The sequence below is a fragment of the Buteo buteo genome, chromosome 13 (assembly GCF_964188355.1).
Source record: "Buteo buteo chromosome 13, bButBut1.hap1.1, whole genome shotgun sequence".
Taxonomy (NCBI): domain Eukaryota; kingdom Metazoa; phylum Chordata; class Aves; order Accipitriformes; family Accipitridae; genus Buteo; species Buteo buteo.
This window is the reverse complement of record NC_134183.1, coordinates 28,783,230-28,808,787: the sequence shown is the minus strand read 5'-3', so window position 1 is coordinate 28,808,787 and position 25,558 is coordinate 28,783,230. Positions and strand designations below refer to the sequence as shown.

Here is a 25,558-nt window from a genome sequence, read left to right as displayed (position 1 = left end):
ACACATAACAGGTTTAACCAAAGCTGCGTATTTTCCTGCTATGGAAACCGGTCACAAGAACCAAAAAGCTGCCCAAAGACAAGAATTTCATGTGCTGCTCTCTCCTAATCTGCCCTGTTCCCTTCTGAAACCCTAAAACTGATGAACGGCGACACAGACTAGTTACAGCCGGCCCAAAGCAGCAATCTAAGCTTTTCACATCAAAGCTCTGCCAATGCATTATCAAGGGTCACACCAAAGCACAAAGATATTTCACCTGCCACCTCCAAACAACCTCATGCAATGTGCAGCCTCGCTTCATCTTCACAAAATGGACTTCCCACGTACAGACAGACAACAGACCTTTAAGTTGTAAGGCCTTAAGACAACTTTTTTTTTTCCAGAAGCAGGAATAAATCCAGAAGTCCAAGCAAATGGGAGCTAGCAAGAGCTTGGTGGTCCACAACTGAATGAGAGAGACACCACAACATTTAGAAAAAAGCTCAAAAAGCAGCTATGAAAATTGCAGCTTGTCCTCATCCACTAAGAGTAGAAAATACACTGACTGAAGCTGTAGCAAAAGGTGAGCTGAGACTCAAAAAACTTTTGGAAAACCGGAGACAGCTAAGCAGCACAATCACCACTGGGAATTTAGAGGTTAAAATCTGTCAGGAAGGCTTACATCAAGTTTATCCTGTCTCACAACATGGAGGTCCACATCCAAACCTGTTTTTCTATGAACCTAAAACTACTGGTGCTTCATGCCGAGCAACCCAAGAACCAAAGCACTCCGTATTCTGTACTGCAGAATTTTGGCTTCAGATATTTGCTAACTCTATACATCTCAGCAAACATTTTCCTGCTTTCTAAACGTTGAAGTATACTCTTTACAAGATTTGTAAGCTGTCCTCCCATCCCTCTAACAGCAGCCCTTCCAGCTGGTCCTCCCCTGCCATGTCACACCATGGCCCTAAACTCACAACCCGAGCCTCAGAGAGGCTTCACACAGGCTCAACCCCGATGCTATCAACAGCCACACACTGACAGGATCCTTCCCATAAACTGACTATCCTGGAGCAAAATAAATTTGCACCTTTTCTGAAAAACATTTAACAGACCGTAACTTATACGACAGCCAAACATTCCACACACAAAAAAGTGCAGCCCTGCCTCGCAAGAGCAGGAACACACCACGAAAGCTCAGCCCCCGAGATGGAACAGCAAACAAATGCCTAATGGGGAAAGACACACACACGGCAGGCCTGCACGGGACAGCGGGGCACGAGGAGCCCTGCCGCACAGGGCTCCGTTTGGGTTAGTCTGCTTTGCACCCCAGCACACTGCACACGTGGAGATGCACAGCTTGGTCAAATCGGCGGGGTGCAAAGGCACCTAACCCCTGTGTCTGTATATTTGTGAAGTATCACATACTTTTGTTGTTGATTCCAAATAATTTTTCAGTCTAAATTGCATTGGTATGTGTTCTAAATGTGTTTTGGTTTTTTTTTTAAGGCAAGTTTTCAGTTTATTTTACAGTCGTCTTCGTTACCAGTTTTAAAATACATATATTTATATGGTTTAGAAAGAACCATCTGGAATCACGTCCTGAAAAACACATCCTTCTGGCAGACAACTTGTGTACTTCTGAGAAATTAGTGTGTGTTTATAGAAAGACAGGGCATGCTTGGGTTTTTTTTATTTGTAAGCCCACTCTTCATTAATTACCACATTTTCCAGACAGCGAGAAATAACATTCTGCTTCTCGCAAACTCAGGTGCAACAAAGCCCTGCGTACAAGGCCAAGATATAATACACACTACAAACAACTGCGACTTGCGCCTTCATTCCCCCACACACCTTCTGCACATTCCCCTTTGCGTGGTCCTGCCCGGCTCTGCCCCAGGGGACAGGCAGAGTGCCTGCAAGCACTGCAGATTCAGACAGCTGCAGCTTCATCCAACACCTGCTAAGAGTTCTGCCATTTCTCTGCTTCCAAAACAACAGATTTTTTTCCCATCTATTCCAGACATCCTTTAATTTTAAAGCTTTTCAGGTTTTTGAAACACCTACACGACCTGATTTAAGAAACATCTAAAAACTGGACCCTTTCAAGATCAAAGGCCTTCAAAAAGCCAATTTACCTAAAATCTCTAGTACTTTTGAGAGCTGTATAGTCTTTTTAAATTTTACAATCACAGTCTGCTGAAAAAAAAGTGTGTTTGCTCAGAGTTCAGCCCCACAGCATGCAATGCATGCATCTTAAACTACTCTGAGATCCCCAACTCAAGTGTGACACCTTGTTTTCTTAACTGTGTCAAAAAGCTTCAGGTCTCATTTCTAGCTCCCCAACAATAGCAGCTGATCTGCCAGCACACCTTGGATGATGTTGTGTAACAACAAAAAACTGGCCTAGGAAGGTCTGAAGAGATTTAATATGACATTGTGAAAGGAAGGCAAAAAAAGGGGGGGAGGGAAGGGGATAAAGATAGGCTCAAAAGGAGTTTATGAACATGACTCAAAATAGTTTCTTCCCTTAAAAAAGCCTCCCTCCAGCTTATCTGGGAATTGTTCTTTCTATGCAGCCAAGTGTATTTCAGATGCAAGCTACTGTCATATCCAGTACTACATACAAAACTATGAACCATCCCAAAAGTCCAGGTCAGCGCTCTCAACCTCCTCCAATTTGCAGCCTTAATTCTTAACAGTAGTATTAGCTCTTCTGCATATCCAACATAAGCCTATTCACAACTGGCCAGCTTTCCTTAGTTACGTGGTGTGGATCCTTCGCAAATAAGTTCAGAGGCAGAAATCAGATTTAAAAACGCTGCTCTACACAGCTGAGTGACTTACGCAGAGGTGCAAGTATTTCTAATGAACATATTGCAACCACAATGCATTACACATTTATATAATTCACATGATGTAAATCCAGAATTGCCTTTAACAAGTGTCATTGTCACTTGTATTAAGGACATTTAAATGACTTGACAAAGCTCAGATAATCCTGCTTACTCAAAAACTTTGGTGGCTAAGTGAAGTTGTCCTAAAATTTAAAAATACAGGAACAGAGGTAGTAAATAACTAAGGAAAATGGTAGCCCTGAAGTCCAGTGAAGTGCCAAATTACAAAACGACTCAAGTCTTCAAACTGGCAGTACAGCATTCACAAATTTAGTTTCCCCCACCATCTAGTAATGTCATGCTACGGAAGGACTAAATCTTAAGACAGGCAACCACATACATGGTGCTGCCTGCTACATGCCAGCAGCTACTCCAGATTTAGTGTTTGCGAAAGTCTGAGAGCCAGAATAATCCTACTTAGTTCCGAGAGATCAAACAGGATTTGTAAAAGGGTAACATATCCACAGATTAGTGAAATGTTCTCAGTTTAAGTGTGGTCACTTTGCAATTATGTTTAGAAAGCATTTTCATCTGTAGATATAAAGAAAGTTTTTGACCATGTCCAGAGACACTGGATTTACATGGAAAATATACACTCATATATATGAAAAAACCTGGGAATGGTATTCATAAAACACCAATGCCCCCTTATCTATCCCTCATACAAATTTTGACTCACTTACTGATACAGGAAGGTTCTCCCACAGCCACACGCACTATCAACAAAGGGAACACGTCAACAGAGCACAGCAACTATTTCTTAGCAAAGAAAAGCCCATCAATATTCTCTAGTTATCAACTTTTCTAAACAAGTTTTTCTTCAGAAGAGAGAAAGTATTTAAAGATACTATCAAAATGCCAGTTGTTTAAGCAAAGTCCATGCTGATATTATCTGCAATTACTTCATAGTGCATCTAAAATGATGCACGACGCAAGTCTTACAACCCAGCACACAGCTATATGCCGAACCATACCTGCAATTACAGCAATTAACAGTTCTGAAGAGCTTCCCAGAGCTTAACAATAGCTTATATATGAAACTTCCAAGTCTTTGCTCTGCCACTACTACGAAAACAGCAGTATCATGCAGCTCACAATGGAAAAGCCTCCACCCAAGGCAACTGTGAGTGAACTGCTTCCAGAAGAAAATGCAATCCACTTACATGACAGGAAAATACAGCTCAGTGGACTGAGCTGACTGTTTGCAGCATCAAACCACTGACATCTCCTGAAGGGCAGGAAGGGACCCTTCTGAAGGACCCTTCTACCACACTCTATTCCAAGAGCTGAAAACCAGCCACCTGCTAGTGGAGATCCTGGGAAAATACTATCTAAACGGCTACAGCAGACACAAACCTAATTATCAACCAGACAAGCATCATAAATAACCTAAATAGATGCACAGATGTTACTTCTGTGATAAGAACAGGGGCAGTTAGAGCTGCAGAAAACTCTGGATCTCATTCAGCTAACATAGGACAACTGCTGCTATCCTTGAATATTCATTCCCCTGCCCCATAATTTTTTCACCCCATTGCAATTAAGTATATTTAAACTCAGACACGGATATTTTAATACCCATCAAACTTCCTTATTTACAGCAACATCCTCACCAATGTGTCTACAGAGTAAGGGCAGCCAGATCAAGTCAGCTGGCTGTCAAGATAAAAATCAATATATTCTTTATGCATATCCCACTATCCATGACTAAACATGACTACAAGAGAAGAAAGTGCTCTTGAGTTTAGCTAAAGATATAATCCCATACCGGAATACTTTGACCCAGTGGATAGCAATGCCTTAAGGGTGCTGCACTCAACTGAACTTCTCTTTCCTAAACTGAAGGTTAAACAAGCTCATAGAAACTGACTGGGCACCAGAACTCACTACCTGTTATAATGCTGCATTCCTTGCTCCGGGCTCTGATGGACCCTATTCAAAATCTGCCTATATGGCAGCTGTATTGCTGCTTGCTGGCTTGTTCTGTAAATTCTTGGAAAAGTTTCAGTACAGACCTGAAATTAATACTGACAGTGACCAGGCACATCCTGTAACTGCATGCTTCATTGGGTGCTGAAATGAAGACCAATTCATCTTGATAACTTCAGAGAACAGCTAGTAACAAATCCCTGTATTTTCTACTGAAGATACTTGTCTATAATTTTCTTCCCAAGCATGCTTTATTTGCACATCCTACTTAAGAAAACTTACTTTCTCAGGGAATCTGATCCCCCTCTTACCTGAAACAAATAAATATTTTGTTTTTATAGCAATGCCTAGTCACACAGTGACAGGTCAAGGCTGAGTTAGTGTTTTCACTGTGCAACACATTTCTTGAATCTTTTACAAACCTACCATAAATACTCACCAGGGACTATAACAGGCTTTATACACCCTCATTAGATGAACAGACAAGATTTTTTCCTTAAGACAGCTTTCACATCCTAGACTGAGTGCCTATAGTTCACTGGGTTAAGGATCCTGTGTGGTTATTCTGGAAGCTGACCATTTAATCTCTACAATACTTTAGCTTGGGTTGGCTATCCTTCACCATAAGCCCAAACACTTCTGAAAGTGTCAACCCTTCTCAAAACCCACAGGCCTGTCAAGTCAACTCGCTGACTTGAAGGTTGTTCCTCTCTAAATTGATTTCCATTCATTGTTACATATAGACCACTGCAATGTGGGTATATTAGGCCATAAATACATGGCCGGACTGTTACAAAACTCACATACTTTCCTGAAACTATAATTTGAAAGTTTAGCCTTCATCAACTTAACTCTTTTTAAAATACAGGAAATTGCTATGGGATTAAATGTCTTTACTGTAATTACTGCAAGAGTTTGATCTGTATCCTATGTTCTACCACCAGGTTGATCTAAATGTAGTTAGTCTCGACATAAGAAAGTGTCCTGGTCATTTTCAGAAGACTGACTTAAGAATCCAAACAAACATATTTGGGCCCAAATTTGCAGTTCTATGAAACCATGATATTTTTACATTGGACTAAGACTGTCTATGTTCAATAAAGCACTGGTATAAGTTCCAAGAAGAAAAGAGGAACACCATCTACATCGCAAAGCAATTCACAGAACTGTTGGGAAGAATAACAGACAAACATTTTTAGTCGGTAAGCTAACACTCCACTATTTCTGTCCTTGTTATTTAAGCCTCTTGTTTCATCATCAGACATGAAGCTGTAAATGATCACCAATGCTTCTCAAAGTAACAGTAGGTATTTTGCATTTTTTTCCAGAGGAAGAATATTCTCATTTCCTTTCCTCATCACCAGAAAAACCTGTACTGAGAGAAACAACACAGAAAATTCAATCCAAAAGACAAATTACTGATCTGACGTACCTAATGTAACAAAGTGGGTATGGAAAAGGGGTAATAACTCAAGTTGTGTTAATGTTAATATAAAATGAGGTATCCTCTAAGAAAAACGTGAAAGATCTATCTTTACTTAAAAAAAGATACCTTTCAGAGTCTAAATTAACAGCTTCCCTTAAACCAACACAGATTAACTTGCTTGCAAGAAAGGAGAAAGCCCCTAACATTATCAGGTGTGAATCTGGCAATACGCAAGGTGCCCAGGGTCAGTTTTAAATTACACAATTGTGATTTTGGCATTTGAGCCTTTTCCAGTTACTTTTGAGAAGGAAAAACAAGGAAAAAAAAAAAAAAACAACCCCCCCACGTTTTAGCCACAACACTTTGGCTTGATTCTCCCTTATCTTCTCTGGGATATACTCCTCCCTTCACAAATCCAAGTCCAAGCAACAGTTTATTTTAAGCTGAAAACTAAGACTAGGAGATAGCAAGCTCACGCAGTTTACATACAGTTACCTTATTCTATACCAGCAAACAAACCTCAAAGCTGCAGGCAGTAAACACGGTCAGAACCAACCCTGGACCAACAGCTACAGGAGGATTCTAGAGCTCAAAATTATACCCCCCCAACCAAGTGCACAAACGCTACATGCAAGTGTACTAAACACCTGAATGGAAGGGCTGGTACTGCTGTTACCAAAACCCTAATGTTTATTTCCTTTACATATTGGGAATGAGAGTGCTTCTTAGTATCCATGTAGATTTTCCAAAAATGGGTTTACCATAAGATCAATAATGAGTCTTATTGTAAGATTCTATCCTGTACAGAACGTTTATGATACATCTTCACACTTGATGGAAAAAAAACTCAGAAAACTGCCAAATTACCAGGCTAAGATTAGCACCTCACTTCCACAGTTACATTCTGAAGTGATGTATCTGGCAAAGAATAGGAAAAGCATGAAACAATATAAGATGAGACATCATCTGACTCAGTCATAGGATATAAAAAAAGAGGGTATGTTAGTTAGTACTTCCACTGTTTTATAAGATTTTATTAATCTTTAATTTATAATAAATAAAGAATACAACATAGACATGATTCCATCACTAAAAATAACTGCATGAATGCTACTGCTTCCCAGAAAGTTTCAACATAACCCAGAGATACAAAGTTACGTTTGTTTGTAAACTGGCTCTACCACCTCTCATTTCTTCAAGACTAAGCCTTAATGGAAACAAAAACCAGACCAAAACAAAAACCACTTTCTGAAGTTAAGCTTCCACTTTTATAACTGATTTCTTCCAAATATCAGCCCAGTAAACTAAGATTCATAGGCTTTTAAAGCATAAAAATACCCTTTAAAAACAACCACCAAAACACTCAAGAAACCAAGTCTTGTCAAAGGATTTTCTTTTTTCAAAAAGGCTAAAGAGAATCATTTCAGCCTAGATTTACTTAATGTTATTTTCTCAACTAGTTAGCTTATATAATTCCTTGGAATGCCCAGGAGTTTTAAAACAATTAAAGATACAAGCTAGTAATCAATATCAGTTTGCAGCTCTTCTGCAAGTCTTTCATGTCCAGACAAGTATTGAAAAACCCCAGCTCAAGTCAAAGGGCATCACTAAGCAACAGTAGGTATTAGTCACATTGCTCTCCAAGAAGCACTTCCAAGTCAAGCCAGACGCAAGTTCGTGAGCATTAAAATTAGCCTACCTAAGTGTAAGACATTATACCTCTTATAGCAAAAATTAAAAGAACATTTATCAGAAACAAATCATCTTCTCAATCATTCCCATGTAACAATCTCTATACATTCAACACCACCCAGAGATCTTGATTACAGTCTAATGCTGTTAAACAAAAGCACTCTGCTAGAATTGGCTGATACTGAGGAGCCCTGTGCCTACTGGCTGAGAAATAAATACCCATGACTTCAGGGGAAAGTCACCATCTCATGTTTAACACATTCCTCAGGCTGCTGCTTCGTATCAGAGCTGAGCTAAAACTTGCTGCCACATACACAATCTGTCCTGCTCCACCTCTGCTTCCCCTTGCACCAACTCAAGGCACAGCTGACTTTTCAATGTGCCAGTTCAGGCAGCTACATCAGTAGAAAACCATTCACTTCTTTCTGGACAGTCAGGGTAAGTTTTCGAAAGAAAGTCAAGTTAATGTTTACCTCTGCCAAAGAGGCCCTTCCCTGACATCCCGCAAGTCATGACACCAACTTACTGAGCTGGCTCTGATGCTCACACAGGCAATAAGGCAGTTCTGCAGGCACGCCTGGCAGAAAACACAAGAACTCAACAAAAAAAGGACATTTCCTGACAGTTTAGCAAGTTGACTCACTGAGTTGGGCTAGTTATTGCCAAACCTGCTGCTAGGAAGAGCGAAGGACTGCATGAGCAACTGCTCCTTTCAGCGGGCACTCCCTGATCCATCAGGTGTGCTGCAACATGAAATCCATGACAAGCTGCATGGCTAGGATGGAGAAAAATGGCTGGTGGAAAATGCTACCAGGTACTAGAAAGAAAACTCCAGATCAACTACTGGAAACCAGGATACAGTTGAAGGATATACTTGAAACAACAAAACTCTATAACCAAGAACAGCTTTCAGTAACTGTTCCGTAAGAATATATCCTACATCCAGCCACTAGCCAGAATATCTAGTACTCGCACAGCTTAATACCAGCTCTTCAAAGAAATTTTTCTTTGATGGAAGTTGTTCAGATCATGCCCTTTCTGGAAGAAGTATTCTGACCAGTCAGTATAAGAGTACACAGTTCAATCCACATTCTCTTTCCATTGGGTTAATATTTTTAATTTTGGTAAAATGAAACAATCCAAAGTCATTCTCTCATACTTGGAGGCTGGAAAAAGGGATAGCAAAAACTGTCTTTGAGTTAAATAAAACTATACATTAGAATAACAACTGAAAAATATTGTGGGTAAGGCTAAGTTCATTCAAGTGACTTTAACTACAAGATGACTGTTAAACCAATTTAAACTGAGAAAACACTTTCTAAAATTCCACATTTAAGTAAGACTTTGAAAGAGCAATTTACAAAAGAAGACAGTGTAAAAAATTTACTTCTTTTCATCTTTGTAATCCACAAAAAGCCTCATTTTTGGAAGCTGAAGTGGACCACTTAGTAAAGGCTTAGTCAGCATCAAACCTATGGAAGTGATTAAAACATTTTCACTCTTAGGAGTGTAGTAAAAATAAAAATAGCCAACACTTTTATTAAAAACTGACATAAAAGCAAACATATCACCAGTGAATTGGTGGTGTGTTTCCACACGCCAAATTTGTTGTTTAAGAGGTATCTGGGATGATTTTACATCAAAATACAGCATGTTAGGACCATATAGAATGAGTCCCTTTCTAAACGGCTAGCTTCTTCCTGAGAAGGTTGCAAATGGAAAGCAGGTAACCGCATGTAAAGAACCAGTCTCCCAGCAGAGGTCTAACTAAGAGGATTACAGGGTCAAAATTCCAGCAGATGGAGAAAGGTTTTATCTGCACATTAAAGAGGCACAGGAACTCTTAGATAACGATTTAATTATAGAAAAAAGAACAGTTTCTCAGGCACTCAGACTTCCGAGTTGAAATTCTTCACTTTGTTTTCATACTTGCAAATGTCTACGCTGCAGTCAGCTGCTCAGCAGAATATATTAACACATGCAGAGCTCCGTCCTGCTGCAGCTAGAACACTTCCCATACCTTCCAGGCAGGAGAAATGGAGGCAGAGCGTTTTGACAAATTACTAGCCTAATTAAAGATGATGAAAGCAAGATGTCCAGGTTGAAAGCTGTATCTCAAAGAACTAGGGAGTGTCATGAGAGCAAAATGCTCACTATGAGGCACTTGCACCCTTCTACTGTTTTATAAAAAAAGCAGAATTCAGCTGGGCAGGAGAGAGATGGGTAACAGTTCTTCTTATGTAACTATCAGCTACTTTATTTCATCTTATGTAACACAAATCCACATAATAATCTTTTCACAGCATCAGTCAATGGTTTTGTTTAAAGAAGCATTAAGCTAGTTCTGTTTTCCTTCTGTTACCTTTTTCAAGTTGCATCCAAACTCTGTAGGCCTGTGTGAAAAGTCAGTTAAAAAAGCAGCACAGATAACATCTGAATGCTCTCTCACCAACGAGAGACCACTACATATGGGATACTTCATCTTGGAAAGAACGTATGGAAAAGTTCAGGTATTTCTTCTAGCTTTTCCCCACTTTACAACTGGTATTGCATAATCAAGTAAGGTATTTAGATACAGTGTAAAAGCAGCAGTCATTCTGTCCAGAATCTTCTCCCCCAGTGACTTCCCAGCTGAACAAACCTATATATAAAACCAACCAGGAACAACAGGAAATAGCACCATAAGGATTATATAAGATTATGAGACACTATTATTAAGATATATTTTTGCTGACAGAAATGTCTTAGTTATGTTTAAGTAAGTGCTTTTACTCTGACATTTACATCACTAGCATGTGCCTATTATTACTAATGACGCTCAGGCAAGATGCAGATTTTCATTCTGGGCTTCAATACATGAAAAATAAATGTCTTATGTGATCAGTGAACTACTCTAACTGCAGGAACTTCACAGTTTACTCAAACGTGGTAAAAAATATTTTCAGTCATCAAAATATACCAGCATAGTAATGTACTGTTCACAGTCAACAGAAAATAAGGAACACCTAGGAAAAAAAACAGAATTGTACTGTAACACTCATACATTCTTCCAACCCTTCCATACAGATGGTAAGCTAAATTACCATACCCTTGGTCAGGCAAACTTATCATTTAAGCATTCTATAAAGACTAGAACGGTTTCTCCTAATGAACTCGGTAAAAATCACTGATTAATCCACTTGGATAACCAGATAACAATTCTCAAAACTGAAATGTACTGTGCAAGATAAAAAATGGCACTGTGATGATCCCTGGTGCAACAGTTGCTGCAATAAGAGAAAAATCTTGAAAGTAAAAGGAAGTCAAAAAACTTTATTCACACCAGAAATGCAGACTTCAATGGAATTTTCCTTTATCAAAATAACCCCATTATGGTTACTTACATCTTTGCTGTAAGAGAACTGTACAATATATATAAATATATATTAAAAAAAAAAAATCAACTTTTGTGCTTCCTTAATATTAATCGTCATCTTCTTCCTCTTCATCGCTGATCACATATTTCTTATGCTTCTTACTTGCTTTGTCATCATCCTCTGCTTTTCTCTTTCCAGAAGGCTCACCTTCCTAAAGGCAAAAAAGGACAAAAATAAACCAACATACTCCAAGCTAAAATAAAAAACTCAGAAGAACAACAAAAAGACCTCAAAGTCTTTTTTGTAAGAAAAGCAAAATTATTAGTTCCGGTTTTTCCATTTCATGCTACTGTAATGCAGGACTGCTTATGTATCAGTAGTTCTGTCAACATTGCTACCAGTCTCAAACCTCAACCTGAGAGGGTCCGTGATGTAGCTGCAGATCCATTTATCTCAATGGACATGCAACCATATCTGCTTCAAAGTGAACTATGGCATGGAAGTAATTTATGTCTTAATCTGGATTTATGGCATGTGCAATACCATTCTCAGCAAGTCTTACAAGCATTGGTAATTCCTACAATTTGTAGTGAATTTTTCAACATGCAGAAGCTTCCCTTCAGGGAGCCTGTATAGCTTTGCCAAGTTTTCTGACTATTGACATTCGTATGCCCTAAATTAGAGCTACTGAAGCAAAGAAGAAATTCAGTAAGTGGGTAGGCATTTTGTTTGTTTGTTCATTTAAAAAAAACCCCAACAACCTAAACCACTCTCTGGCATAAAGGAGAAAGACTTATGAGAAACCACTAGTACCGAGAATCAGCACCACAGTTTACAGCCCAAGAAATAGAATAGTTTAGGAGGCTTCAAAGAGTTGGTCAAAGGAACTCAAATCATTTAGTTAATTACCTGTTTGCAAGCAATACCATAATGATTTTTACAGGCTAGATGCCTAATTTTTAGCACCTGAACATAGAGTCAACAGGTTTATTTTTATTCCATGTTCATTTACACGAGTTCAGTTTAAATTATCCTTCCAAACAACATTTTAAATCAGAGTGCTATGAAAATGTTTAATCAAACTACAAATCACTAGTTGTTAATGCAAAACTTACCAATTTTGACATGAAGAACAAGTGGTAACTCAATTACTGTTTAAAAAGAAGAGTATCTTTACAAATACCCTCAGGTCTAAGTAACCTCATCCCTTTTTCCATTTATTGATTTTGTTTTTGCTTTCGGGGATTTTTTTTGTTTTGGTTTTGGTTTAAGCAACAGATATTACTTGATTTTAAGCAGCAGCAAAGATTGAGTTTCAGAACTTTAATGAATTATTAGAGTTTCAGAACTCTAATGATTAATTTTTTATTCAAAGCATTTTATTCTATATTAACATGTTAAGTTAGTACAGTGAGAATCTCAGTTAGGAAGGAATTTTAAGCATGGAAAACAGAAATTAGTAAGGGTGGGAATCTCAATGTCGGCTTCTTCCTCATAACAAGCATTCTCTTGTAATCTAGCTAGGCTATTGTTAAATGATTCATCTTTCTGTTTAGCAGAATATCCCCATCAACTACACTAACAGTAAAACTACTTGCCACGTGGTGATAATTATTATTATTAATAACAGATTGACGTTTTCAATAATGGTAACAAATTGTTATCAGAACAAAGATTTGTGCTATGTTGTTGACTGACAGCACATAAAAGCCAGTCTGTGTACTGTGTACAAGGAAGCCTGTGTTTCACATATGCAGATACATATTATAAATACCATACTTCCTACGTGGTGCCTGAAAGTAAGCAGTTATACATCACTGGTTTTTTTCCGTAATGCTGTAGCACCCCTCCGTGGCCCTGATGGGAATGTTACCTTTAAATCATATAATTTTAAAATGGAGGCTATCGTTCCTCAAGCAGCAGAGAAATGCTGTTGTAGACCATTTCTTCTGAGACTGGAATTGCAAAGTCCTGACATTACTATATCATGAACTAGCAACTAGTAGTGTCTTATAAATAAACAATTCAATTTCTACTAACAAACACTAACAGAGCTCACAAAATTAGTTTTGTATACATGCCTCGCTATGGGTCTCTCCAGGATTACTATCCTATTTTCTGAAATATTCCATTTTCGTTAATGTATAATAGAAAGCCAGAATCTATGTCTTTAAAAGAAAAACTAATTTTTACTTCTGCTTCATATTAAAATCCTATTACTGTAAATACTCAGCTGACAGTGTAAGAGGAGTAGCGTCACAGCAGCAAGGACATGCATTCAGAATGTAATAAGCGTAAAACAGTCTGGGACATAGGACATGCCTTCTGAGAAGTTTACAGGAAGCACAGTACAGAAATGAAAATGAGAGCAAACTTAGTCCTTCAAAAATTAAGATTTCTTGCCTTATAGAGGTATGTGTCATACTGAAAACTATGTCCTACATCCTATATTGGTCATTTAAACACAACTTTGGAATTTCAGCAGCTGTGATTACAGAAGTCTGACATGCAGTCATTCACTAGGACACATAGCAAACTATGCTGCAGAATTACCCTTTTAAGAAGAAAAGGATGTTTTACCATGGAAGCCTCTAAAATTCAAGAATTGGGTTCTAGCCATTTCAGCAGCTATTAGAGTAGCATGCTAGATATGACTGTAGGAAATGAACTGAAAGAAATCTTAGGGCAATCTTTAAAATTATTTACAGTTAAAATAATCTCTTAAAGGAAATGGTGACGTAAAGCATTAAAAAATATTCCATAAGCTTGCACTGACCTACTCAAACTTCCTTTTTTTAAACTTCTGCATGATATTCTATGCATAAACTTCTAAATAAAATATGATTTAGAGTAAAACAGGACAGGAAGATTAATCAAACTAGCATGCCAGTGTAAAAACACCTCTCTCAACCTACAAAGTAGTAATAAGAACTTATTGAGCCAAGTTAGTTTGTATTTATTATTCTGCCACATAAGTGAAGGTGGCTATCAGCAGAGCTCAGGTGTGACCAAACTACCACTCCTAACCCATACCTGGCTTAAGAGAAATATAAGCACAGCTGCAACTCAGGGCTGCACTATACTGATCAACAGCAAGACTACAGTAATGCAGAACTGGTGATGTCTAAAAGAAAACAAACTAATGCGCTACTAAAACCAAGTAGGCCAAACACCTGACCCAACCCAATTCCCTCTTGAACAGGGCAGTGGGAAGCCAGGGAGCCAGCGTCAATTACCATTTGTCATTAATTCCAAAATCCCCTCTTCTTTCAGCTTCCCAAGGTACACAGTAAATGTCCTATGGCTCTTTGCCACAGAAGCATTTTACAGTGAGGAGCAACGGTCAGGAAAATAGACTACACAGGTATAGGTGATATAGGACAGAGTCCACGTACTTCCTGGTTCCACTTCCACCACTGGATGAAAATAGTTAAGTTTTAATCTCAGAAAGGATATCTGTCAATTTTGAAAAGTGTTACACTGCAGTGCTGTAGCAGAAGTGGTGACATTACTTGAAACAAACTAAACCTCAAGATGTGATACAAAGATTCATTTGCTTATACCCAGAAGTGATAAATTACAAACCAGTAAAACACAATTTTAGAAGAGGAAACAGCACTACTGCTGTAGCTAACAGTTAACTTGATCATGGCCTAATGTTTAGGATGATGCTTGGGTAATGGATTACGTCTATTTAGCAATGGACATTAATGCTTTTTAACTGAGTTTTTTAACTCTTTTATTTAAAAACAGCAGAAATACTATGTGAAAATGCTTCCGCTATTTCCATAATAAACAGGAGAGGACCATGTAACTTAGGAGACAACACTGCCCTAGGATTCCAATATTAAGTCTTACTCCTTGGATAATTTTGGTAAAGTCATTTTACGTAACTGTATAAATTTTTCCATCTTTAAACCAGCAATAACAATAGTGACCTCCTTTGGGAATCACTCATGTCTATGAACTAAAGCAGTGTATAAGAAATTGGTGATTAATGACCATGGAAAGCATGCCAAGTTAAATAATACATTCATCACGGCATAAATGAAACTACGAAAGTCTCAGCTTTAAAAACTAGATTTAGTGCAGGAACTGTTCCTGACTGAAAATGAGTTGCTTCAGAATGAAATCCTTTTCTTACCTCATCACTAGTAAGTTTCTTTGCCTTGAGTAGTCTTTGTGTTTTATCTTCATCTGAGCCTTCGTCACTGTCAGAAGAGTAGATTCTAGCACGTTCCTCTACAGAGAAAAATGAAAAGACAAATACTTACCTTTATCTGAAACTGGTGAGGAAGACAGAATATTAAAAATAATTCTCTTATATTTAGTCCCACAAAAAGCTGGCAGAATCTAACTCCAGAGTAAACAAAAACTTATATGAACTGAATTCATGTCTCCTCACATATCAAATCAAGTGGCAAAATAAAATACAATCTTACCAGGACTCTCCTGTGAAATTATTCCATCTGAATCACACAGGCCCTACTTACATGCCGTTAAGGTTTATTATTACCTCTGATGCCACCTTTGTATCTGTTTTTGATAGCTGCTAGACTGATTGCATCATCTCCCTCATCCTCTTCATCATAGCGATCGGGTTCTAAATAATTTGCACTCAGACCACGCTGATGCTGCTTCTCCCGCATTCTTCGCTGCTGAGATTCTCTACGAATGGAAGCTCTTAATCTCTCCTCTTCTTTCTGTCCAAAGAAGCAATATATAAAGACTGAGGACGGAAAAAAAAAAAAAAACCAAACCAAACAAAAATACCCAAACCAACTCAACAGCACCTTGTATTCTATTGTAGCTTTTGAAATAATTTCACAGCAGAGTAAAGACTGTACACATTCTGATTTTTTTTGTAATCTGTAAGGTTAAGCAAACCACACCCATGGCTAACAACTCTTGTCTGTAACTCCAGAATACGCTCTGTTTTTCATAAAGTCATAACATGTTCAGCTATATTACAGTTGTGATTTTTTAGATTAAATCAGAACATAAAAGAGTTCCACACCACAATACCTTAATCATTTCTGTGCGCTGAGACTCTGGATCGCGACCTGCCATTGGCAAAATACGAATTTTCTGGGTCTTCGAACATCTGTCTGCCAGAGACAGAGTCATCTTCCTGTGAGTGGCACTGTCTGTAGAGTGTGGCCTGTTAAAAAATTGCAATGGATTAAATAATTCTTCAAGGGACATACCCATTTTTGAAGTAGGGCCTGCATACTTAAGGTTTCAAAGATTGATCTGCACAAAAGTAAAAGCATAATCCTTTTTTTTTTTTTTTTTTTAAATTTATTTAGGTGCATTGTAACAGCTACCGGAGACATCAATTCCTCTCTCAGCAAACCATCTGTAGTCCATTACAAACCTAAATAATCATCTTTACATTTCACATCAATATCCCAAGACGTAATCATCATCTTGATAGCAACTTTTCATCAGAAGAAAGGTTAATTTCAGGCAATATTAATATTCTTCCTGATTCAGATGAGGAATTGCACTTAAAAATGCAAATTAAAATATATACATAAAAAATACATGTAGCCTACATATAGCAGTGAATGGCATATTAACCTTTCAAACTGAGACACCTAATTTAGGAAGAATCTTACTGAAATACTGACTTCAGGAAGTAGCGCATCCTTATTAAACAGTTAAGTTCTGAGTGTTTATGAATTGGTATCTCTAATCTTTGTGTACTAGTTACAACACTTAATTGCAAAAGTAGTATCAACATTTGCTATAGAATAGCATGTTTACCTGAAGGTTAACTTTGTCTTGAAAACAGCCTGTCCTTGTAGACCTGTCCCTTGTCTGATAAACAAATGGTTGTGATCTCCCTGTAGTGGCGCCTTGTACACATCGAAGACCTCATTGCCCAAGTGGAGAGACATGCTTAAAAGAGATTCATATATCAGTTATTTGATAGAGCTACTACAGCCTATTTTTTTGCTTCATTTATAAATGGAGAAAGCCGTCACATTTCCTTTTTATATATAGCTGACAATTATATTTCAATCCAAACTAAGCAGAGCATAAAATTTTCAAAGCACTGAGACTAAAATAATTTCTGCTGTGCAGAACTGACATCAAAGTTTGTTGACCTTCCAATTTTGCATGCCATGGCATTTCACTGTAAGAACAACTGTATTCCTTCAATAACAAAAAATCCAAACTAACCTTCCATCTGACCATTTGACTATTCGTGCATTACTTTCTCTGATCTCATTCCCTTCCTCATCACGTCGCATCCGCCATCGTATTGTGTTTTCTACCTGTGGGGGAAAAAAAACCAAACCACTTTTTCTAACTCATAGTAAGGAATACTGTGGTAAAAAATACTCTGTATAGGTCAAGAATTACAGTTAGAAAGGCTAGATAATTTGCTGCTTGATGCAAAGAAATGAAGGTGAAAGGTATTGTATTTATGGGTGAAATGCAGCTGTCAAGCTTTTTTTTTTACTTTATTACTAAAATGGATCAACTTTCCTCAGTGCTGAACTGGTCCACACTTTCATAATCTGAACCACAACTCAAAAAACCATTCTAAAATACCTGAAATAGACTTTGAAGAAATGTGGCTAGATGATTGTAAAAGAGAAAAGGGAAATTAACATTATACCTTAAGCTTTAACCTAGTTCTACCCTCTTCATCAAGCATCTCCTCATCTTCAAATTCATCTTCATAATATTGGGGATCAAAAGGTCTGCAATAAATTATATAATACAGTCTTTATTCTTCCAAAAATTAATCCAGATTATTCTAGAGTTGTGCAACATAACAGGTGCTTGAACAGTTTAAATTATACACTGCACACAACAGTAGGCACTGCAGCTGTGAGACAGCCATTTCTGCAGTAATGTAATTTACTGCACTGATTCTACACCACAGGAGGCCTACCCAAGTGTCTTCACTACCATCAATTACAGCCACTTTAACATTCAGACCCTCTAAATGGCTCTAGCTAAAGAAAGCAAGTCTGCCTCAGAAAATACTGCTTCCTTAGTATCAGGATGATGAGGTCAGGGTTAAGTCTGGAACAAAACATATACAATATCGTACAGAGAAAATAAAGAAAAATTATCATCTTTTAAGTGTAGTGAATTAAGGATTTTCTAAGAGCACAATCATGGTAATTTTTTACTTGAATGTCAAAACCAACCAAAGGGAAAGGAAGATGAGATTGTTTTTCCTCTCTTCCTTCAAAAAACCTGACAACTAGGGTGGGAGTGCGTGGGGGAAGGCCATTCCCTAGCCTCCTTCCTAATAGTTTCCAGGTTGCTGCAAGGGAATGAAGCGCTAAACAGACTCTGCTACTGTACAATTCTATTTTCAGTCCTGTCTGACCCACAAAGATCCCGAGGACTTCTCTCACGGATTACAACCACTAACCAGATTCTTAACAGTTCTCTCCCGAAACAGATTACAGCATGAAAGCCAGGAAGAATGATTTAACTCATGTATAACAGAAACAATGCTACACTGCCAGCTAACAAAACAGTATTAAACAATGCAATAAAGTTGCTTAACAAAACGCTCGAAGAGACGGATTTAACAGCAATTTGCTAGAAGTGCTGAAGGTAGGCTTTAGGACCAAACCTAACATCACAAACAACTCTAATAATTTATTTTGTTTCTCCTTACGAATTCCAGAAAATTTCTTTAGCTTGGGTTAGGTAAATAGGAAAATGAGTAACCAGCCTCTTCATAAATAGTACATTTAGCACACAAATTAAAAAGGGCTTATTCCAAAGTTCGAAATGATTTTTTTATCCCTCAAAGTGCATAAAGATACCGTGCATTTGGCTTTCACACCTCTGAGAGCCTGAACCTGTGCTTAAAATTCAACTGATAGCACGTGCTTTCAATTAAATTATATTTTTGTTTGGTTTTAAAGACAAAAAGGTTTTCAACCAAGCTGAAACCCAAGCTCATAAGAAAATTACTCAGCACGTGATTAGATAACAACAATAAGTATTACTATTGACTGATCACAACCAAAAGTGCATCTTAATGTCAACCATGTTAAATATGGCCAACATATTTAATTGTATTACTAAAACAAAAGCAATACAGGGAAATGCTAAAAACCCTTATCATGTATTTAACATGCAGTTACCTGGGCTCCACGCTAAGGAAGTTGGGCAGCTTCACAAAATACAAATCATTGCCCAAGTCTGTGTTTACTTTTGGTATTTCTACCTCTATTCTAGTTTCTGGAATAGGCTCTTCTTCCTGCTGTTCTTGACTCAGTCCATTCTCATCCTAATGAAAAAAGCAGAATAGGAGCATAAGTGAAAAACATCTATCTGGCTACTGTTGCTCTAACAAGCACATTTTGCTTAAAGAAATGTCATCCATATGCAAAGGGAGAGATCAGGAAGCTTTGGGTAAAAGAACTTGCACATTTTCAGTGTGTCGTGGTTTAACCGCAGCCAGCAACTAAGCACCACGCAGCTGCTCACTTACTTGCCCCCCACCCAGTGGGATGGGGGAGGGAATCGGGGGGGGGGAAGTAAAACTTGTGGGTTAAGAATAGTTTAATAGAACAGAAAATAATAGAACAGAAAATAATAATGATAATGGTAACACTAATAAAATGACAATAGTAATAATAAAAGGATTGGAATATGCAAGTGATGCACAATGCAATTGCTCACCACCCACCGACCGATGACGCCCAGTTAGTCCCTGAGCGGTGATTCTCGCCCCCCAGGCCAACTCCCCCCAGTTTATATACTGGGCATGGTATCACATGGTATGGAAAATTCCTTTGGCCAGTTTGGGTCAGCTGCCCTGGCTGTGTCCCCTCACAACTTCTTGTGCCCCTCCAGCCTACTTGCTGGCTGGGCATGAGAAAATGAAGAATCCTTGGCTTAGTATAAACACTACTTAGCAACAATTGAAAACATCAGCGTGTTATCAACATTCTTCTCATACCCAACTCAAAACATAGCACTGTACCAGCTACTGGGAAGACAATTAACTCTACCCCAGCTGAAACCAGGACACAGTGAAAGCAATTCAATTCAGCATTTTCATATGCCACTTAGAGTGTTTTCAAATACCAGTGCAAACTCAAGAGACCAAAGACAGCAAGGAGACAGCAAAGCAGCTGACATACAGTTTTCAGCTAAGCACTGGAGAGTAAATGGGGGACAACTTTTCCCAGAAAAAAAAAATAAATTTATGTATTAACATCAAGACCCAAAATGAAAATATTTGTCAAATACCTGTATTAAGGTACCAAACACAGCTATGACTCTGTATTTTACTTGATGACAACCAAAACTACTCATTATATTTCTTTCAAGTACAAAAAGCAGAGCAGGGATGGGTGAAGGCAGATAAACAAGTCCATCTGATATTGCTATGTATAAAACTTTAATAATTCTTTTAGCTAGGGCAAAATTATCTGTAATGTTTACTTAACACCATGACTCTTTTTTTTCACTAAAATATTATCAAACTCAATCAGCATTCTACATTTCAGAGTGGAATGGAATGTTAATAATTTCAAAAGTCAAGTCTACTCACAATGGGTTGTCCTGGAGTTGGTGGCTTGTCTTCTCCATCACTCCCTGAGGAAATGTCATCTGCACCTCCAAACAGATCCATGACATCTGCATGCTCTTGAGCGGAAAAATTACTATTTTAAAATATGCATATATGCGCACCCCCCCCCACATGCAAGCACATTCACAGAAAAAAAGATTAACGCATCCTTCACTTTTATTATCACTTAAAATCACCTACAAAGGTTAAAAGTTGCAAAGGTTTATGAAGCATACACTATTCTCTTATCCTGAAAAACAGTTTTTGCATGTAGTTTTAAGCTAAGGATTAAAGGTATGTTCTCCTGGAAAGGTTCTATCAAATAAGAGAATCTAGCTGAAAAATGGCAACGGAAGAATTAAGAGTATAAGACCATCCTTTACTCAAGTAAACAACTTAAATATACATAAACAGCAACTTCATTATGCATTTTGGAGGTTTTACTTCTCAGAAGAATCAACACGTCTTTCTCAGGCAGCTAAACATCACAAAAACCAGCAGAGGTTCTCTGGGCTGCTCTGATTAGAGGCACCATTTCTTAACATCTTTCAGTAAAAATGTGTGAAGCAACATTCGCAAAAGACAAGCTCTGTCTCTCATGGAGGAAACTGAAAAACTGATAAAGCTAACTAGAGATAATCAGCAGAAATACAGCACGTACTTCCCCACACAGAATTCTTGCTGTGCTGTTTTGTTATTTTCATGGCACTACAGTTACACCGTATAGCAAGCGCTATCAATTTTATCTAGTTCTGTAGCAGATAAACGGTGTGCTTAAGATGAGGATTAAATGAACCAAAAAGCCACAAAACAACGCCACCATTTACCTTTCTGTCCTTCTGTCTCACTGTCCACTTCTGAATCTGATGCAATTGGTTTCTTCCGCTTCATTCGCAGAACTTCATCTTCGCTATCACTGCCCCTTGCAGACTCTATTAAGGAGCATAATTATTCTTAGCAAACTAAAAATTTTGTTCCACATATTTTAAAAATTCCTTTTTATTAATAAGCTGATTCAGATGAATAGGAATTTAAGTGCTGCATAAAAAAACTGTTATAAAGATGACTACAGTTGAAAGCTACGTGATTAATTCCTTTACATTGAAGCCTGAATCTTTTCAGGCCAATATAAACAAAGCAACAAAGAGAAATCAAACCAGAAGCAAATCATTACTGCTGTATTCACTCATACCAGATTTATGCTCTTGGTCCTCCTCATCGGAGTGCTGGGCCCTTTCGTCATCATCCGAGTTCTGCATCTTTTCCTCATCAGAAGGCTGGGCCCTTTCATCATCATCCGAGTTCTGCATCTTCTCCTCATCTGAGGCCTGCGGTCTCTCCTCATCATCGGAATTCTGCATTTTCTCCTCATCTGAGTTCTGGAGTCTTTCCTCATCATCAGATATCTGTGGCCTTTCATCTTCATCAGAGTTCTGCACTTTTTCCTCATCATCAGAGTTCTGCTGTCTCTCTTCATCATCAGAGTTCTGCTGTCTCTCCTCATCATCTGACTGATCGCTTTTGTCCTCCTTGCCCCACTTCTCATCCTCTGAATGTGCTTTTTCAGAACCATCTCCCTCTGAATGATGACTGCCTTCATCTGACCCATGCCCGTGATCATCCTCCTCGTCGTCATGAGCAGCTTCTGAAACACTGTGCTGGTCCATGTCTGACTGATCATTATCTTCATGCTCAGAATGTCCTGAAGCTTCAGAGCGATTGTAGGATCTTTCAGAGTGGTTGTCACTCCCCGTGTGATGGGATGCCCCTTCATCCTCACTATCGTCTCCAAATAACTCCTTATTACTAGGTTTTATTGCCTCTCTGTCATCATCCTGGTCACTGTCGCTTCCAGAAGCATTACTACCAGAGCCAGCATTCTCCTGATCAGAATCAGATTCAGAGCCAGAATCGGAATCTGCAAAACAAACATCACACTTTCAAGAGTTAAAATGTCCCTACAAGAATGCACATAAGACGATGGGCATTGCTTTAAAAAAAAACGCAAAAAACCCAACCTGCAACCAAAGACCAAACCCACCCCCAAAACCCAGAGAGAAAACCTACAGAGAGCTGTAAGAAAGAACTATAAAAGTTACCTAGAACAATAAAATAAAATGTCTACTAATAAAGGCACAGCCAATGAAAGACACAATGAAAAATGATGGATGCCACAAAAAGTTTTGAATCACAAGGTATTATCTAAGATTCTAAAGTTGTAGAAAGAATAAGCAATTACACAAAAGTAAATAAAATAAAATTTAACGTAGTGTGGGCTTAAAATAGGTAAACGCATACATATGGCTTATGAGATCCTACAAATCTAAAGCTGTCACCGTGTCTTTAATCCAAGTTAGCCGTCTTATGTACCCTGACACGTTTGTTACAACGGAGCTACTCCTGAATGCTGGGGTTGGTGAATGCCGTTTTAAGCAGGAAAAGAAAAAGGAACGTCTGCCATGAAAAATAATTCGCAGCCACTGAGACAAGCACTTTAAAAACACACAAATGACTTAAATCGGGAGGCGTCCCATCGTTCTCCACCAACCGATATCCAAACAGCTCTAAGCAAGCACACAGCGAAGCGTCACCAAATTCAGAAGTACGCTTTGCTTTTGTTTCCCGTCACGACTTTTCCATGGCTGCGGGGACGGGAGGCGGCCGCTACAAACCGCTTTTCCGCGGAGCCCCGGCTGCCAGCCCAGGGCCTTCTGCTTCAGCGCACGGAAACGGACACCCCCCCCGCCCCCCGTGGGCATTCCGAACGGCGGGGCAGCTGCGCCGACGCCGTTCGCTTAGCTTTTCGGCCAGGGAAGCGGGGCCGCGAAGGAGGCCCGGGGCAGCGCCCGCCGTCTCAGCCACGCCGCCGCCGGGAGGCGGTGCGGGAACCCCTCGCCCGCCCGCCCGCTCCCTCTCCCGCAGGCCTGCTCCCTCCCGGCGGCCGAGGGCTGCACCTTTCTGCTCGGGCTCCGAGTCGGCGTCGCTGCCGAAGAGGTCCTCCATGTCGGCCATGGCGACGGAACGGCCCCGCCGCTGCCGCCCCACGGCCGCGCGCCCACGGCCACACCGCCGGCGCCGCTCGGTGACGCAACTACGGGGCGCCGCGCGGCCCCGCCGGGATAGGCGGAGGGGTGGAGCGTGTGGGGGGGAAGCGCCTCCTCTTAAAGGGGCCGCGCCCCCCCCCGGCGGTGAGCGATGGCGGCGGCTGTCGCCGAGGAAGCGGGAAGCGTCCGTTAAGGCGGGGAGCGGCGTCGCGAGACAACAGCGAGGGCGGACTCGGCCCCAGCTCCCAGCGGGCAGGCGGTCGGGGACTGGAGACGACGACCCCGACCCGCCGCCTCTAGGAAAGGGGCGGCCACGTCTGCGCCCTCAGCCCGGGCCTTCCCTACGGGCGGAGGCGGCGTGACAGGGGGCCGCCGCCGCCGCCGCTGCTCCTTCCGTGGGCGCCAGGACACCGCTCCGGGGCCTGCTGTGGGGGAACCGAGTTGCCCAGCAGTAGCCCTTCACTCCCCAAAGGGCCGCTTGGGCACTCGCTTTCCTCACGGAGAAGGAAGAGTCACGGCTGGACAGAAACGCAGGGGTCAGCTTTCAGCAAGTGGGTGTACTAGTGAAAACAAACAAAGGCCCTAGACCACAACAAGGATACAGTACTTTAATCATCCAAAACTTTTACTGGTTTACAATCTGACAGCATATAGTGCTGATATGCTAAAACACTCAATTCACGTTTCCTCAACGGAAATTTAAATTGAACACTTGCGCGTTTGTAGCTTACAAACAGTATTACTCGACCTGTAGAGGAAATGAGGCTATTTCTTTAAAATACAAAAGTAAATAGATAACTGCTTTGGAATATAAACTAGTTTCCATGCTTAGCTTGGAACCAACAGAGTCAACGTACATGGTCATTTGACTTCTGCGTTAAGCCAGAAAAATAATCAAGAAAAAAGTATCGCCTCTTTTGGAAAAAAAGACCTTACGTTTATGGTAGCCCGTTATCAAAGCAATACCACTTTTGCACTCAATAAAGTCATATACGAGATCTCACTCCACTTGATAGCATTACATCAGAGTATTCACTTTGCTTGTTGAGACTGTTTATGATTCCCGGCTACAGACTAAATTCCTTCATTTATTCCAAAAAGGATACAGACTGTAGACACAAAAGTGATTTTTGATACTGTTCCATGCACAGTGCCAAATGTCTTGCAACACTTGGAGGGCCAAACCCTTCTGGCTGAAAAAACAAAACCAAAAAACCATGCCCAGCCTGTCAGATACCTGTCCTGAAAGTGCCAACAAGCAGTCAAATACTTAGCTGTTGTCTACAGAGCTAAACCAATTATTAAAGTCCACTACTATCATCTGTGACAGGACACCTGAGAGTTGCAGCTTTAAAGCCCCTGCCTTTGATTGGAATATAAATCATTAAGCAGCTAAACTTGATTTAGTAAAGGAAAGGATAGGGGCTATCATTTCCATAATCCGGCCTTTCATTTTTCTGCTTCATCTTCAAGTAGGAGATAATTGCCTAATCTTGTTAGATAATGATAAAATGAATCATCATAGAATCAATACACAAACAGATTCCATGAACGTGCAGCCCTTCAACAAATGAAGGAAGACATTACAGCCTGTTTTTTTGACACAAAATTATTACGGTGCCTAGCAAATAAAAAGTACAGCTTTAGGCAACTCAGCACATGACATG

The 25,558-nt window shown here is 39.6% G+C and overlaps 1 protein-coding gene across 2 annotated transcripts; it reads right to left on the bottom strand.

The window, feature by feature from the left end:
- Positions 1-9,397: 9,397 nt before the first annotated feature.
- LEO1 (LEO1 homolog, Paf1/RNA polymerase II complex component) lies at positions 9,398-23,925 on the bottom strand. Of its 2 annotated transcripts, none has more exons than XM_075045272.1 (12): positions 23,802-23,925; positions 22,040-22,765; positions 21,675-21,779; positions 20,830-20,924; positions 19,412-19,557; positions 17,914-17,998; positions 17,472-17,566; positions 17,052-17,186; positions 16,308-16,443; positions 15,799-15,985; positions 15,427-15,524; positions 9,398-11,489 (listed from the first exon to the last, which is right to left on the bottom strand). In XM_075045272.1, the coding sequence occupies exons 1-12, from the start codon at positions 23,857-23,859 to the stop codon at positions 11,421-11,423; spliced, it is 1,935 nt and encodes a 644-aa protein (XP_074901373.1). In that variant the 5' UTR covers positions 23,860-23,925; the 3' UTR covers positions 9,398-11,420. The 2 variants fall into 2 exon arrangements, with proteins under 2 accessions (XP_074901373.1, XP_074901371.1); XM_075045270.1 differs by having other exon boundaries at positions 9,404-11,493.
- Between the last annotated feature and the right edge of the window lie 1,633 nt (positions 23,926-25,558).

Bases quoted from the DNA above. Each gene is read 5' to 3' on its own strand.
- LEO1 (XM_075045270.1), bottom strand. From the start codon at position 23,859: ATGGCCGACATGGAGGACCTCTTCGGCAGCGACGCCGACTCGGAGCCC. The intron at 15,525-15,798 runs GTAATAATAAAC...TTTTCTCTGTAG, and splicing joins ATACAAAGGTGGCATCAGAG to AGGAACGTGCTAGAATCTAC. The intron at 11,494-15,426 runs GTAAGAAAAGGA...TTTTGCCTTTAG, and splicing joins AGAAACTTACTAGTGATGAG to GAAGGTGAGCCTTCTGGAAA.